Consider the following 18,823-nt stretch of genomic DNA (forward strand, 5'->3'; position numbering starts at 1 on the left):
TAAAGTTAAGTTAAAGTTAAGTTAAAGTTAAGTTAAAGTTAAGTTAAAGTTAAGTTAAAGTTAAGTTAAAGTTAAGTTAAAGTTAAGTTAAAGTTAAGTTAAAGTTAAGTTAAAGTTAAGTTAAAGTTAAGTTAAAGTTAAGTTAAAGTTAAGTTAAAGTTAAGTTAAAGTTAAGTTAAAGTTAAGTTAAAGTTAAGTTAAAGTTAAGTTAAAGTTAAGTTAAAGTTAAGTTAAAGTTAAGTTAAAGTTAAGTTAAGTTAAAGTTAAGTTAAGTTAAAGTTAAGTTAAAGTTAAGTTAAAGTTAAGTTAAGTTAGTTAAAGTTAAGTTAAAGTTAAGTTAAAGTTAAGTTAAAGTTAAGTTAAAGTTAAGTTAAAGTTAAGTTTACCGATGCAAATCGCAAAGCGTCATCATCGTTGTTTTCGTTCTCGCGTTGCATCTCGAAGTGCCTGTCTCCAAAGTGCATCGAGTGAGTAGATTGCAAATTTCTGCTCCCCATTACACTGCGTGCTCACGCAGAAGATATTTGGAGCAATTTGTTTTGATTTATTCTCTCGAATAAATCACGCACCGCGCAGTCGGTGGCTTCGCGATCACATTCTTCTCGGCGAGGCAGCTTCTTGCATATTTAATACTAGGGCGAAACAACTTCAAATTAACGGTGAGAGAACAACGAAGAACTTTGCTTGCACTGAAAAGAAACAGAGAGCCAACGCAAGTGCAACCGCCTACCTAGATTGGTTCGTGTGGGGAGCCTTTTTTCGCGCGATGGAGCTCTTATCCTTTCGTACGCTGGTCAGTTCGGTCTCATTCCGTCGGTGACTCTGTTGGCGTTCAGCTCACTCGTTATTCGAAGTCTCGTGTGGCATATCTCTAGTGAGGAGGAAGGGTCCAAATAAGGTGGAGCTCGGTGTGATGTGTTTTGCTCCCTGTGCTGCCAACTAATTAGAGTGCGGTCGTTTCTTTGCCGCAAGAAGTGCATCATCGAAGGTGCCGAAGAAGAATCGCGCCAGTTGCAGTAGAGAAGTGGATTGGTGCGGACGTGTTTCTTGGAGTGAACGCCGCCTACTTGAGGAAAGGCACAAGCACGCTGTCCTAGTTGATTACCAGCGTGGTTGCAGCGGATAACCGCCAAGTTTTGGGAAAGTTTTACGTGCGTGAAATTGAATTAACATTGAATGTGCAGTTTTTTTGGAAAGTGATTTTTCCCATTTTGATGAAGAGTAAGAAGATTGTGATGCCCTGATACGGTCGATGCTGTGATGGCCTCAGAACGCTTTGGCCAAAGAAGGAGACTATAGCCAGCGTCAGCCCTAGCAACGGCAGCACGGAAATGCAATTAACGAAGAATTTGGTGCAAATAAAGTGAAAACGTGTGTCGTTCGGTTGATTTATGGGATTTGCATTTTGGGGGCCGATGTGACGACAACGACGATAACTATCAAAACGAAGTAAGGCCGGTTTTTTTTTGGTCCGCTTTCAAGAGGACTCTCGTTGAGTTTCGAGTTGCTTTATCGGACCTTGCGGACTGTGGGGATACAAGCTCAAAAGTAATAAACGGCGAGGAAACCGGCAATCAAAGGTATTTAGCACCGAACGTGTGCCGCTGTGGGAAGAAGAAACACAGAAGCATTTAGTGTTGATAGCCCGGTCAGGGGGTGTGATGGAGGTTGGGGTTTTATCGGTACGATAAGCGCCAAGCATGGATAAGATGCGTCGACCTTAGAAAATTTGCGACTGGCTCGCAAAGGAAGTAACACTTTTCGGACAAAAATAAGGACTAACTTATTGATTTCATTGACTGCTTGAAACACCGAGCTCATGTTCAAGGTAGGCCAAATGTTGACGTAGAAATTTGTATTTTTATCAGATTATCTCTAGCGTAAATCCAATATTGTCGACGCGTGTGGTGCGGCGATTACCGCAATCTTGATTGTGATTACCGCAAGCTGGATTGCGTCTAAACATACAGTGCATTCCTGTTGTTGGCACAGAGAGCGTGAAATTTGTGTTTTCCTAAAAGCTGTAAAATCTCATTCGGCTATAATCAAAAAGATGTGAAGTCGCTCAATTTTAAAATATAGTGTCTACTAGGGCGATTCAAATTTTAAAATTGTTTGAAAATTCAATCTCCCATATGCTCCTTACCATCCTTACCATAAAAATAGCGTTCTGTGAAATTTTCAGCTCTCTATGTGGTGATTTAAAGGTGGCCCAAAGACAATGTAGGTTTACATGGAATTCACTGTGGAAAAAAATTGAGAAATGTTCCAAACACGCTAGTACTGTAATGTAAGTAGAAACTTATCATCCCATATTGAAAACTCATTCTTCAAACCTTAATGAAGGATGTTGAAGAAATAAATCCCTTTTGAGCTAATTTCTTTTGGTATTTTTGTACATGTTTGCAGGGCTATAATCCCATATTATGCTAAATAATAGCAAACAAACTCATGAATTTCTCTTCTGCTATCGGTCGGATTGAGCTTCTCTCTTCAGCAAATGTCTTCATTAAGGTTTGAAGAATTAGTTTTTACTAAGGGATAATAAGTTTTTACTTACATTACAGTACTAGCGTGTTTGGTACATATCTCAAAATTTCTCCATAGTAATTCCCATATAAAGCTACATGGTCTTTGGGCCACCTTTAAATCATTACCTACAAAGCTGAAAATTTCACAGAACACTATTTTTATAGTAAGGATGGTGAGGAGTATATGAGAGATTGGATTCTCAATGATTTTTAAATTTTGAACCGCCCTAGTGTCTACACAGCAGATAATCATCACAATTTCCATGTGCTCAAATCTACAACGTTCAAATCTGCTAAAGTCTTTTGTCTATTGTTTCCCAACCGTACTAGCTTCATTTTTGTTGTTTTCTTTCTATCATCAGCTTCGGATTTTGTATAGTAGGTACTGAAAATCAGAGCTGATTCGACCTTGAAAATTTGAAAACAATAGACTGAATTGAATACGCTGTCGAATGGACAGTACAGCATACCAATTGTGATATCTATACTTACGCCGTTCATACTACCTAAGTGGAGAAAAAGCTATCAAAAAATGACGAGAAAAAGTGTTTCAGGAGATCTAGAGATGTGCGCAGTGGCGCACGTTCATACAAAACTTGAACAAAACATCTAAAGTGCCCCAAATTGCTAGATATCTATAATTCATCAACTTTAGTTGATGCTCAAAGTTATTTTCATAGAAATAGAATAGAATAGAAAGGGGCAGGATCCGTCATTAATTTCGGAATTTTCGAAAGCAGTTTTTTCGTTCAAAATCAATAAAATTTACAGGAAAATCTTTTCACTGTATTCTATTCTCCAACTGAAACACAGTGAACACATTTTCATCGAATAAATTTTAGTTTTGTACATAAAAACTGCTTTTGAAGTTTCGATGATGACGATGATTACGATGACGGAGCGTTGATCGCTAAAAGCAATTTTAAAATTCAATTTTCGGTGTATTATTTCTAGATAATAATTTTAAGATTTTTTGTCGCAATTATGGAAATAACATGTGTAAAACTGGAAGGCTATTATGGAAATTAAAGCATTGGGACGTATTTTAAAAATTCAAGCGATCAATTTTTGCTAACTTTTCCGACCAACAGACGACGTCAACATCGAAACACAATTCCGATCAATGAAAAATTTTAAGGAAACATTTTTTTTTAATTAAGAAATCTTTAGAAAAAAGTTAAGCAATTTAAGGAGTTGAATTTTTTTTAGGTTTTCTCGGCTATGCGCCACTGCGCCCATGTTCGCATAGTTGACATAAGCGGCAATGTGACCAATAAGCTGTTTCCAATGATTTGCATTCTTCATCTAATAATTTACCTAAGCATTAGTTACCATTTTTTTATTCCTCTATTACAGTCAACTCTTCCTAACTCGATATTGGAGTGACCATCGAGTTAGGAAGGTATCGAGTTACAGAACACAAAACCAGTGCAACTACGATCCAAGGGGCCATCGAGTTAGCCACGACAACCAACTTTTACTATGGTTTTCTAACTTAATATCGAGATTCGGGATATCGTGTAAGGGAGAGTTGACTGTAGTATCATTTCGAACATAACATTCCTTTTTTTCATATCTAGGTGTTCTGTGTTGAGAAACACTATCATTTTAATTTGGTAAAACTAAATTAAGCTTTTTTTACATTTTGTTAAAAACATATTACATTTTATTTGCCTGTTCAGAATTCCTACCGGTGAGTTGATTTCTCCTGCTTATGAGAGAAAAAAACACTTTCAATTAACTTTACTTAAATATAGAACGCAATTATCGTGTCAATAGAAAATTGCAACGATATTAGTCTAATATTATTCATATTTTTTCGACAATTGTTCCGTAGTTTCAACATTAGATATTTTATATAACTCATTAATATTATACAAGGGAGGAAGCTTCGGAATTATTTCCAAAATATTATTTCGAGTCCTCTGCAGAGCGTTCTTCCATATTGGTACAGCATACAACATGACTGGCCTGAAAATTTGTTCAAAGATCAAAAGCTTGTTCTTAAAACATAGGCATATTCTATATTTGTTACGTTTGGCTTGAGTGCCTTCAATGTGATTTTTGAAAGATAATTTTTTATCTAGCATGAACCCTCAATACTTAAATTTATCAAGTGACAACATGTCTACTTGAAGGTTTTAAATGAAGAGCTTTTGGTTTATGTGGGCATATTTTAATTTGAATTTTGGAAGCATAAGGAAAAATCTTCAACTTTTTCAAATATGAAGTAAAAATATTTATTTTTTTTTTTGCAATCAGATGCAAATAGATACAGATGATATAAAAGCTTTGTCTTTTGGCGGAGACACCTGGGTCAGTCATCCGCAAACAAAGATTTTTGACATCCCTGAGGTAACTCAGATAAGTCAGATGTAAAAGCATTGTTTAATATTGATCCCAAAATGCTGCCTTGAGGAACATCTGCTCTTACAGGAAGTCTTTCAGACTTGGAGTTCTAATAAATAACAAGAAGTGTACGATTTCAAATCGTAGATAGATTACTTTGGTCTACTTTTTTTAAATTTTACATTCAAGCCTTCATGCTAAATACTGTCGATTGCTTTTTCTATATTTAAAAGAGCAAAATTGGTACAACCTTGGCATTTTTCCATTTGTCAGGAAAATATGCCATTTGAAAACATTGGTTAAATATATCAACCAAGAATGATAAGCTGCTCTCTGGAAGTTTCTTGATGAGGATGTAAAAAATTGCATCACAGTGGTTTTAGTTCAAACATGCATAACAAACACCATTATCGGTCCGTATGAATGGGTATAAATAATATTTGTTCAAATATACCAATCATGTTTAGACATTGAATTCAACATAAATAAAACATTTTAGGAATAGAAAAAAAGTATATTTCGAACAAAACCGAATGATTTACTAACAGCAAATAGAGCGTTGCATACCTCTAGGCGTTTAACATTATATGGAAATTTCTGACTTCGATTACAAAAATGGCCCCAATTTGTACAAATGATTATCGCTAAGAGATTTTTGTTCTAATATAACGCAAATTTGAACAAACAATGTTCGTAGAACAGATTGTTTTTAAAGGTTTCAAAAATGCTAAAATCTTATCGATTTTTAATATTCGAATTCAAAGCTTCAAATGTTATTGCTTCCAACGAAAATAGTTCTGACATGAAGTGTCATACTAATACTCGATACTTTTGCATTCGTTTTGCTTAACTGATTAACCAAAATTATGTTATTTCGTTTGGTATGTTGGGAGTACACTACTTTCGAAGTTACCCGCATTTTCGAAGTTACACCGTTTTACGGTAACTAGAGTTTCTATTTGAATTAGTGAGTCTCAAATTAAAAGTATGCGTGCTTTCAAACTGCATAGCAAGTTCTTGAGATTTTTTCTAATTAGGAAGTAATAATTTGTTTTCCTCTTTCAATGCCAAAACTGGCTTAGGATCATTTTTTTTTTCAAAATTTTTCATTTTTTCAAAATTTGAACGTGAAGCCTCAAATGTTCAGGATTTTAAAAAATAGCGAAAACAGCTCTGGCATGAAATGTCATACTAACTCATTACTTTTGCACTCGTTTTACTTAACTAATTAACAGGAATAATGTTATTTCGATCAGTATGTCATGGGTCCTGCACTATCAAAGTTACACGCATTATCAAAGTAACCCCGTTTTACGACACTACATTCTGTTTCATTGTTCTGCTAAAATTACCTTTAGAAAACTGCTTTTATCTTGCATAAAAATGTTAAGATTTCCTTTACTTTTTTTTTTATTATCTACACTAAATTTTTTAAAACTTTTTTTTAGATTCAATTTCATTGGATATTAATCCGGAATAATGGGCGAAATTTATTCAAATAAAATTAATAAAACAAAATTTTATGACATTATTCAAAATGGGATTTTGTTGACTTCACGAGAAATGAGAAGATTCAAAAACGATTTGGATAAACAAGTCCTTCTCTAAGTGCCATCCTTTTGCTTAAATCTCTAATGATTTTTTAATGTATGTTTTCCACCTGTTACCTGTAACGAAAGCTTTCTCAACGAAGTTTAGAATTAGGTTCGAATGCAATTTATAAATCTGCAGTTATAGAACTTGGTTATTTAAATATTTATTTTGAAAATGACTATCGTTCACACCTGAGAGAGACTCGCGAAGAGGAAAAATATCAACGTCATATGTAGCCCAGATTCCGCTGTCACGAAACGTCAAATGCAGCCCACCGTTTTTATGGCTGCAGAAGTGAAAATATTGTATTCACAATAAACTGCAGTCGGCGGAGCAGTTTTTTCAAAGTTGCTGATAAATCTAAACACAAGATTAGCTATTTCTAATATCTGCTACGTTTACTGGCATGAAATTTCACTCAAAAGGCTACTTATGATTCGGTGTGATGCAAACGCAATCATTTTTTGCTGAGAGGTTCATGTGAGGGTTTGAACGGCTTGCGCATTATTGGTGTAAACACAAAGTAGAATTAGAAAAAAACTCAGCCATCACAGAAAAAGAAGACCGTCTTCGCGAGTCTCGTCTCAGGTTCACACTGATTATTAGGCGCCTTGAATATAGGAACATTAGGGACCTCATGCTTAAAAAAACCAGACAGGAATCAAAAAGAAAATGAACCAAACAGTAAACAGAAAAACAAAACGTATCCTAATTGGAACCAGAAGATAAGAGTTGGATTCTTTATAATAGAATCAGGCCAGACATTTCTCCTACAAGCCGTACAAAAAATTCGGTGGACTCATACAAAAAACGTGACAAAGGGTGGGGGTGGGACTGCTGTCAAAAAAGTTGAAATTTGGCGTAAAATAATTTGTGTTACTACTGCAAATGATCCCACAAAATCATTGAAGCTGCTATTGAGAATGTTGCTCTCAGTCTTTGGTTTATCGTGGCAAATGTGATTTCCTCCCCAACAAGTGATTTTTAGCATTTTTTTAGCGTTATAGAATAGTTTAGAACGTTAAGTTATCAAAATGTTTTTCTGGGAAAAGAACCCCCAAATGTTTTTCTGGGACAATGGTCCCCGAGCCCCCACATTTGTAAATCCGGCCCTGGCCCTTACATAAATCATAATGGACTTCTGGAAGAATCTGAGTAGATTTCTGGCAGCAAGATAATCGCAGAATCTTGGTAGAACCCCTACATTAATTCGAGTATAAATCGAACGATTGTCCGACATTTCCCCGAATGCAATTTCCTCGAATGACGTTTTCCCGAATGAACTATTTCCCCGAAAATTATTTTCCCGAATGTACCATTTCCCTGAAAAAAATCGCAATGTAATTGACATACAAAAAGCTAATCATGATCCTACTGTCAAAGAGTATTTAACGTGCTAGCTGATGTAATATTAGATAAAAATGTGTTTAAAGTAACAAATGTCCAAAATAATGTACATTTGACTCAAAAAAACTTAGATTTTTTCTGTGACAGCCAGATGAGAAAAGCGAGCACATGACAGGCAGTTTGAATGGAAGCGGTATCTTTGGAGTATAGATATATGGCTTATAGACATTTGACCGAATGAACTTCGGCTTAGTTTTGCTTTCTTAGAATAATTGGCTGTTCTTTATATTACTGTTTCAATATTTAGTGGCACTTAGCTGATAATATTTCAATTTTAATTTTCCCTTCTTTTAATAATAGGTTATTCTTTCAAATGGTTTCGCATTATTTGGCCAAACGTTGTCATGCCATATGTCCACTAGGTTAAATGTAAGTTCATTATACTATAGTAAGTCCATTTATCCTAAGAATTTATTGTATATTGCACCACATAATTTAACCTCGAGTCTTCTTGCTAGATTCTTTAAAAACACAACTTGTTTCTTTATTAACTTTCTGACAATCAATATCAGCTTTCCAGATAAAACTCTTTGTTGTGTCTTGGATAGAAACAATTTTGCTGAACAACATTTTTTTAAAACGTTTTCTTAATATGTAATCAAGTCGAAAATTTCAAATACAGTGAGCATGTTAGTAATAAAAAATTAAAATGCTAATAATCACTAAATAAATAGAAAAAATCGATTTGAAAACAAACCTTAATTGAGAGTAGATCGAAAGCATTGAAAAAGTTGGATCAAAATATTCGAATCTGTAGTATTCGTTCTTATAATGACATTTGAAGTAATAGCATATAATTACCAGCAAAAAATCTGATTGAATTTACAGTAGCTCTGTTAATTTTCATTGACCAGTAATATAACAACCTTTGTTCTAAAGAAGGGATATTTATAAAATTTAAAACAAGCATTTATTAACGTTATCAATCGTAGTACAAAAACATAACCTGCTCATGTTTTAAAAAACACAAACTACTTACGCGGAAGTAATGATTGAATGATATCCTGAACATGGTGTGCATAACTGTCAAATCAACTGCGTCCCAAATCAACTTAGTGACTCATTTATTCTTTCTAAGTTTTGGGTCACGTCTTTGCAGGATTCAAACTGTTTTCTACCAGTCAAACTTTATTTCATAATTCTGCCGTTGCCCGTTCAACCAGATGTCATTTAGATGAATTATGTGCGGGCTTACGATATTAAGCATCTGATTTGTTCATATCTTAAACATTCTCTCAAAGCCTACCTTCTACATTTTATGCATTTTTATTAAGATTCTTAGCTCAATAAAATTTGAACACCGAACTTAATTTTAAACAATTTTTTTTAAAAGCGGACTCGCCAGTAAAAACTGGCACAATCTTTTCATATATTTCGTTTTTCGATCCAAACCATTCATAAGAAAATCATTCATTTGAAACGATTATCAAACTTGCTAAATACAGTACAAAAAATATTTAACAAATTTTGAATAACGAATGTTTTTGGAAAAAAGTTTTCGGGAAAACAGTACATTCGGGGAAATAGTTCATTCGGGGAAATGGTTTTCGGGGAAATGTCGGACAATCAATCGAACAGTAACAAATAACAGTTGAGTTAATATATGGGGGAACGCAATAGAACTATTGTTCAAAATACCAGAAAATAAGTGTTTTTAAAATAAAACAAATGTTTCCACTAATTGAAAATAAAAATTAGGAAAACTTTATTTTGGTGTATTTCATATATGAATAAAAATCATGGACGGCTCGACAATATTGTTTCTGTGGCATATGCCGAAACTTCATCACTGAAACTTGTAAACTCAATAATGTTTTTAACACAACTTTTTGGCAGCTGTTGAGTACAGACAAGTTATAAGATTACAAATTATGATTATTATTTGAAATAAAGATGAATTCAGATCATAATCTTTAAAACAATAGCTACAAAATTTCTATTAAGAAAAGTCTTCGAAAATGAGGGATATTTTCAGAGTATACTCCATTACGCATGAATACGTTAAGCATAAGGATGTTGAGCATACTGGACGTTAGGCATAAATACATAAGGCATAAAGCCGTTTCTCCTGAGATTAACTAGCTCAGGGCTAAAAATCTCCTTATGAAGATTAAAGAGAAGTAAAAATTTCTGATGAAAACATTAGTAGCATCTACTCCAATAAATTTGTCGACAGTATAACTATGGAGAACAGCCTTCAATTTGAAGAAGAAATATTCTATGATTTATGACGTTTGGCATCCTATTGTACTTATGCCTATCGTACTTAAGCCTAACGTCGTGCACCCGGACTGTCCCGAATTAGAATAACAATTTTACCTTTAATTTGAATGATGTGAACACTGATCAGCCCTGCTAATTTAAGACAATGAAAGACAAAACACATTTCATTGTGTAGTTAACATAAAATTGTTGAATAACTCTGACATGAAAGACTATAATTCGTTGTATAAAGTCAGAATGCTATTCTGCGTCATGAATCGCAAAAATGGCTGTCATCCATTTATCAACAAATAACAAAATGAAATTGGAGTTCTCCATCAATGCAAATTCCTCAAGAACGCTTTCCAGTTTGACATTCTCTCCAGGAAGAAGGGTTCTATGTCCGGTTCGAATCACATTTTTCCGCCTTTTCTGAATGCTTACTGTGCGCATTCCTCCACATCTTATGTCTCTCCCGGTAGTCAGCTGAAAATCGCTTCCCTTGGAGTGTCGTCGTGCTCGAAATTACATTGACGAACGGTGGCAACCTGACTCAATTGTACAAGTCAGCACATATTTTATTGTGCGCTCAAAAATAAGAGTAAAAGATTGATGGGAACCGGTACCTCTCGATTACATTGTTGTTGGTACTCAGAGTCAGTTATCGTTACCAGAATTGTTATTTTTGAATCTGTTGATGTTGGATATAGAAGTTTATTGGATTTTCAACATAATTTTGTAATCCCATCCAAGATTATTGTTTTCAATAAGTTTTTCTTCCGTCATACTTCTTTAAACAAGTTGGTATTACAGTATTTTTAAGTTTTACTTCCGTCATACTTCTTTAAACAAGTTGGTTAACTTCGAGCCACTGTTCTACCAAGGTCGAACTTTTGCCCCACCATACTCCACTGAGTGAAAAAAACGATCTTTATGATCATGATGATTATTGATACTTAATGTTGCGATGACTATGATTAGCGATTAAATCTTAAAATATGTAATTAATGGCTAGCATTTTTGGTTAATCATAATTATCGCTAATTCTATGATTGATCATTACCCTCTATCGCACATTCCCATGTTTTAATAGATCATTTGAGATTATTATAAGCTATTTCTTGTACCATAGGCTGATAAACGTTCTTCATGGGAAGGCAAGTGCAGTTTGAATTCAAACTTAGAGTACATTTTTTTTCTGCCCGTGTAAACCAGTTCCTCAAGTGAACTTTATGACGGAAATCATCGTAACATGATCGAGCGATTTTAAAGTTTTTTCCTGTTCAAAAGTGCTTATACCTTGACCCCATTAGTCGGTATTGCTGCAGTAAAGAATAAAATCAGAGCGGCTTAAACGTATCGGTTTGCATACATTTGTACTTACATATTGGAAAGTGGCGTTTATCCACACTTTTTTTTCAGTCGTCTTTTTGTGCAATCCTCCCTCAGCCTAAAGTAGGGGGAAGAAGAGCATAATGGTCACATTAGGCGAGTGCTTAATTTAGGACCATGAAATCACATTTTTCAGTAACACTCGGCTAGTTTTAAATTTTTATATAAATACGACGTTCTGCATCATTATCATATCAAATATCAGAAAAAACGAGATTAAAAGTTGAATCAAATACAAAACTGGCAAAAAGATATAGGGGTAAAATGAACACTTTCCAATAATTTAGTGAATAAAATATTAGTAATTGGTGTCAATCGTTCTTATGTGTTAGAGGAATCCTCCTTAATCATAATAGCGTTATTTCGCTCAAAAATTAGATTTTTCGCGGCTTTGGTTATTACCAACTTGATGACGTGAACAAGTTAAAGTCACATTTCAAGGAAAAATTGGAGCAAAAAATAAACTTCCGTACAAATTTTGATTAAACATGCAAATTCTCAGAGAACAAGGGAATGTCCATTTCACCCTATGTGTTCATTACACTCCATAATCCCCCTACTTATCCCTTGTACCTTTTTGTACATATGATTAATGAGTAATGCATTTTGTGTTTCCCCTTCTTACAGATGTCGTGTGCCATCGGAGTGCTGAAATTGATCCTAATCCAGTACATGATTGGTGATGTTTCGTCGCTGTTGAACGCCGGAGCAGGAAGCGGATCGGGCGCAGCGGATGGATTGGGACAGCCGGTGGCCAATCGGAGGCACACTGACAACCTGCTGATTGCTCGGTGTCGTTCCAAATGTACGAACACAAACGACAAAATGATGGTACTTTTTCCCTCACACACTCAGTCTATCTCTCTCTGAATTGATTGATGTCCAGTGATTGATGTTTGCGTAATATGATGGTTTTTGTTCCTGGTTTTGGCTTATTTTATGTGTTTTTTTTTTGGTTTGGCAGTTTGAAGGGAGTTTGAGTTTTAGGATGACAACCAAGAAATTTTGTATTTTTTCTGAACAAACATTATGGTTAGCTTCATATTCTTTTAAATCATCATTCGATTTGTAATTGTGTTGAAGATAGCCTTACCGAATGTGATTTTCAGATCCCTAATTTCTTAATTTATAATAACCTATGATTTCATTCATGCACAGAATAACTGATGTTTCTGTTGATGACCTTAATATAAAATACTTCTATTGTTTGGTTTATTTACCACATTATAGATCATCATCAAGGGATGATTTCGATCCAGTTGTCATACACTGCATTGCAAAAAGCCTTCCGATTATTGCGGACAGTGATGGTAATGCTCATCATATATCCTGTCTGATAGATGTTTTCGTTTTAGGATCCCTTCGATCAACAGAAGGGGAACTTGCGATCAAATTTCATGGATACTCTTCGTCCTTTGAAAATCCAAGTGATTTGGATGATGCCTGTTGGTACGGCATCATCCAAATCTCTTCTATCAAAGCTAGAAAGTAATGCGGCTATCTAGGGAGTTCATATGGGCTTTAGGCTATGTGGTTCTCACTCAACGGTCTACTACGGTCTATTACTCAACGGTATACACCTGATTCTGTTTTTGCACGGATTTTTTTTACACGGCCGTGTAAAAAAAGTTTCCATACATTTTTTTCCGCCAAAACCTTATTTTTGCATGAAACGTCGAGAAATGGTGTTAATTTTTTTCTACGGTTTTTGAAATTTTGAACTGAAAACTTTTTTTGCACGGTACGCATCCCCCGTGCAAAAACAGAATCGCAATTGCGGATGCACGTTTCATAATTTGCCGGTGTTACTACGCGATCTACTACGGTGGATTTAGCCTACTCCAAAGCTGGCCGGGCAGATGCCGTGGTCGGTCCTGCGATTCCGGTGGAGGGAAACTTCCGGTTCACAGGAGCCCCGACGACCATAGCCGCGATCTACTCAGCTAGCCTACTCCGATCGCAACCGATGGTCTCCTCTCTTCAACAGCCTGACTTGTCGAGTGCCGAGGTCGTTCCAACGATTCCGTTGGGATGTTGGCTTCCGATCCACGACGACCCAACGTCAAACGCTGCTCTCTGCGTTTCGTTTCGCTGCTCTGTAAGCCAGATATTATTTGCACCACCATGTTTTGGTCATCATATTAAAAGATCAGGATCGCATGTAATTTCGTGAACCACTCCTTATACGCTGAAATACTCACCAAAAGTAGCCGCCACAGTGTTTCGTACTATGTTGAACCTCGGACAGTTTAAGACAACATGTTCTGGCGTTTCTTTATTTCCAAACACTCAGGAAAAATGGTGAAAACGCATGGCCAAATCGATACAGATACTGCTTGAAGCAGTCGTGACCTGGCAGGAACCGTGTCAGGGGAAAGCTTGCTTCTTCCAGCTCCCTGTTCATCCAGGCCGATAGATTCGAGATGAGTTTTTCTCGGAGGCATCCCATTCCTGCTACCACAATAGCCAGCGAACGATTTCGTCAAGTCGATGTGTTCGAACAGCATGTCGCCTCCGACGATATAATCCTATACGCGCTCACCACCCGCATGGTGATGAGATGGAACGCGCTGTTTAAGTTCTGCCGATTCCGCTTGGTCTGTAGCGCAGCGCTCCAAACTGGTGCACCGTATCTTAGTAGCAATGTTGATACGCCAGCCAGAAGACGCCTCTTACAGCTTCTAGGACCACCAATGTTGGGCATAATTCTTGTGAGCGCATTGCTGGCCTTCGCCGCCTTCTCGCATGCATAACACTGCGGAACACGTTTTTGTCTCAAGCACCAAAATACCGCTATACCGTGATGAATCAAAATCCGGACGGTACCAATATCCGGACACTCTAACAATATTAATAAATTAAAGCTAGATTTCAACACTTATATATTTGGATATTACTCATATTCTTTACTTTCAATATTGTAGATCATTGTACTTTTATTTTCAATCTAGTTACCATTGCCAAATAATTGATAAAAATAATAATAAACTAGTTGTTCCTGTTGGACGTCATTTCGTCGCGGTCTATATAAAGCCAAGTTCAAAATCTATGGACGCACAAGCCAAATGACAACAACGTTTTGTTGAAGAAAAAGTTTGTGAAACATTTTTTCACGGTGCTCCAATTACCTTATTATCAAATAAAATATACCATTCAAACGGCAGTCAGCAGTTGATTCCTAACGTTGTTCTGCACCTCTGGCCCGATTTTGAAAAAAATCCTTAGGCAGAATTTTGAGTTACGCCCTTTTAAAGCTTATATGATAGAAATCACTGAAAATATGCCATTTTTACTTGTCTAAACAAAGAGATTATACAAAAAATGTAGTTTTGATTTTTTATCTGGTTTTATATATTGAAAAACATTTTTATAAAAAAAATCTAGACCGACATTTGGAAAGGGCCAATGCTATGATAAGTTATTACTTATCAACCAATACACGAACAATTATATCTAACAATCTAACGCCTGATAGTGATTTTAGGAAATTGTCCAAAGCATTCAAATATGAATGAATAATTCTTGGACAGGATATGCAGATACGCCCTTTTGAAGTGTATGGAAAGAATATTGCATGGTGAATTCCATTTCATCTATAATCAACGGTTAGGTGCATACATAATCATTACACCTCTGCGGTTGTTCTTATTTCATTCAATTTAGCAAGTTGCACAAAATTTACACGTACACATATTGTCTAGATTGACATTATAAAAGGGCCAAAGTATAATTGAAATATATACACATCAATATAGCTGAACATCAAAGTTGATCGCAACATTCGAACATTACATATCTGTATCTACATAATTCTATATTCTATATTCTATTCTATTCAATTTTACTCTACTTAAATTTATTCTATTCTGATCCACCCTACTTGTTCTTATACATATTTTTACAAATGCCAATGTTGTAATCAAAAACTGCGCGCAAAAGAATTGCACGATACACTTTCGATGTTTGTTCGACTTTATAGCGCATATTAGTCCTGTGCTGTTTGGGCCGGCCCGCGTGAGAGATGATTGTGAGACGAGCTTTGTTCGTAGCTGACAGTCGTACACCCACCCTGGCAGAATCCACCATATCCCATATTCCACATTCTTTCCATACATTTCAAAAGGGCGTATCTGCATATCCTATCCAAGAATTTTTCATACAAATTTGAATGCTTTGGACAATTTCCTAAAATCACTAACAGGCGTTAATATGGTAGATATCATTTTTCGTGTATTGGCTTATTAGTAATAATCAAACAAAGCATTGGCCCTTTTCAAATGCCGGTCGAGAAAAATTTTAGAAAAATGTATTTTTCAATATCTAAAACCATATAAAAAATTGAAACTACAAAATTTTATTATAATCTCTTTGTTTAAACAAGTTAAAGTGGCATATTTCGTGTGATTTCTATCATATAAACTTCAAAAGGGCGTAACTCAAAATTCTGCCTAAGGATTTTTTTAAAAATCGGCCCAGAGGTGCAGAACAACGTCAGGAATCAACTGCTGACTGCCGTTTGAATGGTATATTTTATTTGATAATAACGGTAATTTGAGCACCGTGTTTTTATGCAGTGTTGTGAACATAATGGTTACAGAAAGCTTTTTTGAATGTTTGATAGCCTCACTGTTGAAGAGTATTATGGCAATTTGTGTTTTATGGTGTGTAAATAGACTGTCCGGGATTACGATTCAGTGTTTCTAAATCCGGACATGATTTGGAAGGCGTTATTTTAACAAGTGAAAGTGATTTTTTTAATGGAAATATAAGAGAAGATTTGAAAAATAATTCATGAAAAGCGGTGTGAGTAATCAGGGTTTGATTTAATGCAAGATATATCGCATGTGTCATTCGTTATTGACACTCAAGCCACATATACTTCAGTTCGAGCTATACATGATCCAGTTCAGGAAACCAAAACATTATTATCACTTACTTGCTATTATTTGCAACACCGTGAGGGGAATACGTTCATTGATTTGATTGTAGAGTGATATTTAAGTGAGTTTGAAATGATTTTCATAAGCAATATTCAAATATTTCAAGCTTTAACACGGATGTCCGGATTTCGATCCAACAGTGTCCGGATTTAAAAACATCTTATGCATCCAGTGTCCGGATTTAAGGACAAGGTAAGCACCAATATTTTATCAATTTTCTTGTGGAAATCATGTTTAATACTGGAAATTTTATCACTTTCATGAAGTTCTGGTTTGTAAAAATGTGTTGAACAATAAATTTTCAAGACCATTCTAACAAAACATAGTTAAACACGAGTTTGAAAACTCCTGTCGTCTTAACCGTCCAGGTATTGATTCATCACGGTACACTCAATTGAGGGTTACTGAATCCATTGCCGTTTTCAAAAATATCATAGCACGTCTAATTTTTGAGATATTTGCTGTTGAAACTGCAAAAATTGACTATATTCGCCAACTTGCATGCAAGTTTGCCAGCTTGTAAGCAATTTATTTGCTTAATTTGTCACAGAATTCTAACTTTCTGTGTATAACAATGCTTATCAACAAAGACTATACTATTTTCGATGCGGAAAAGTGTTTTTTTGCTTATTTGAAAAAGTATTGTATTTTTCCATATAAGAGAAACGAAGAATTGTGTTTGGAGACTGCAAGTATGTTGAAAAATTCGGTTTAATCTAAATTTAATCGAGTAATTTTTACCAAATAATATCTAAATTGAAAGTTGAAGTCTTATTATGTATGCTTGGTGGATTAAATCACAAAACAGTTAAATAAATTATGCTTTAAATTTAATGTAAACATCAATAAAACCAGTGTTTAATGCAACTTTGGCAACCTGTAGCTAATAATTGTGACATACTGGAACATTTCGGACAATGGCATCAGATTCAGCAACCCCAAATCTACCAGAGACACATAATTGGGTCCTAAAATTTGTAATGAAATCTTGTTTTTATTTAATAACACGAAAAAGCATGTTACTGTAATTACTTTAGCAATTTTTCCCGCTCAAATAATGGCTATATCATGTTTAAACTTTAATTTAAAAATCTGGTCCATAAATGGACCTTGACACTTTTGATCATGTTTGACGTTCGCTTAGTCGACAAAAACACCACAGGGGTTTTAGTTCGACCACTGGGGTTGTTCCTATCTGACATTTCGTAAGGGACACGGAAAACAAAATACACCCAAAATTTGAGTTTAAGCCAAAGGATGTGACAAAATCTAAAAAAAAAATTTTTGGGCTTAAACCAACGGAAAACATTAGAAAATTGAGTAAACATGTGTTTTTGGCCTAAACTTAACCGTTTGGCACTAAAATTGGGACAGGGCTTTAGGACCCAATTTGATCCTTGAGACACGCAAACATATCATTTTTGTTATGCTGTGTAATCGACGTGACTGTTGAAGTTCAGCCGATAGCATTACGCCTAGGCGTTTCAGCATTCGCTGTGATGCTATGGCATGTCCCCCGATAGTGATCTCGTCGTAGATGACTGCTTTGCGGTTGCTAACTGTTAGCAAGTAGTTGGACTCAGTATGGAACATTGTGGAACTCCAGCCGTTATTCTTAACTCCTTCGGACCGGCGTCGGTTTCAAACCTCAGTACTCGGTTTTGGAAGTAGCTCTTCAAAATCTGGCCCAAGTAGCCGGGAAACCGCATTATGTGCAGCGCTGTGGCAATGGTCTATCAGCTGGCGCTGTTGAACGCGTTCTTCACATCTATCGTGACCACGGCACAGTAACGATCCCCTCTACGCTTTTCTTTTCAATGCTTTCTCGGCCCTCTCCAGTACCGTCCGAATTGCGCCCACCGTCGAACTTCCTTTCAGGAATCCGAACTGCCTTTCTGATAGGTCTAATTTCTGCATAACCTTCCTAACCATATCTGGATACGCAAGGACCGCTGCTTTGAGTGCCGCGTTGGGAGACTTGTTCAGCTAAATCTCTCGGTTGAAAGCCGCTCTAGCTAGATGGAATACATTTCTCCGCTCTTCTCGGACTCTGTCCCGCTCTGTGATATCGTCTCCTGGCTTTAAGACAAGCAGCGCGAAGAGTGCAGAGTGCCTCGTTCCACCAGTATACGGGACGCCGGTTGTTTGATGGCTTCCGTTTTCTCTGCATTGTTATGTCACATGCCCTGACTACGCTCCATCGCATCGAGATCCGGGATATCGCTGTCTACACGAAGTGCTTCACCGAAAAGGTCCTTGCCGAAGGCCTTCGTCTTCGTAAATTTTTCCTAAATGTGCTAGCGGTACCTTCATTGCACAGTTGGAGATCTAGCGTTATCAGGGCCTCCAGCATTGATTACCCTGCTACCCCACTCCACGACCCATGAATACCTTCAATGATCCTCCAAT

At 36.0% G+C, this 18,823-nt stretch overlaps 1 protein-coding gene across 4 annotated transcripts in view; it reads left to right on the plus strand.

The window, feature by feature from the left end:
• Positions 1-628: 628 nt before the first annotated feature.
• LOC5580187 (anosmin-1) overlaps positions 629-18,823 on the plus strand; it is a 36,235-nt gene continuing 18,040 nt past the window's right edge. The window contains exons 1-2 of one of the 4 annotated variants that reach the window (XM_021857717.1): positions 629-1,828; positions 12,102-12,305. In XM_021857717.1, the coding sequence (XP_021713409.1) occupies positions 1,820-1,828; positions 12,102-12,305 (213 nt within the window). In that variant the 5' untranslated portion in view covers positions 629-1,819. The remainder of the gene's footprint in view (positions 1,829-12,101; positions 12,306-18,823) is intronic. The other 3 variants (XM_021857718.1, XM_001655558.2, XM_001655557.2) reach the window with 3 other exon arrangements.

Source organism: Aedes aegypti, chromosome 1 (assembly GCF_002204515.2).
Source record: "Aedes aegypti strain LVP_AGWG chromosome 1, AaegL5.0 Primary Assembly, whole genome shotgun sequence".
Lineage (NCBI taxonomy): Eukaryota > Metazoa > Arthropoda > Insecta > Diptera > Culicidae > Aedes > Aedes aegypti.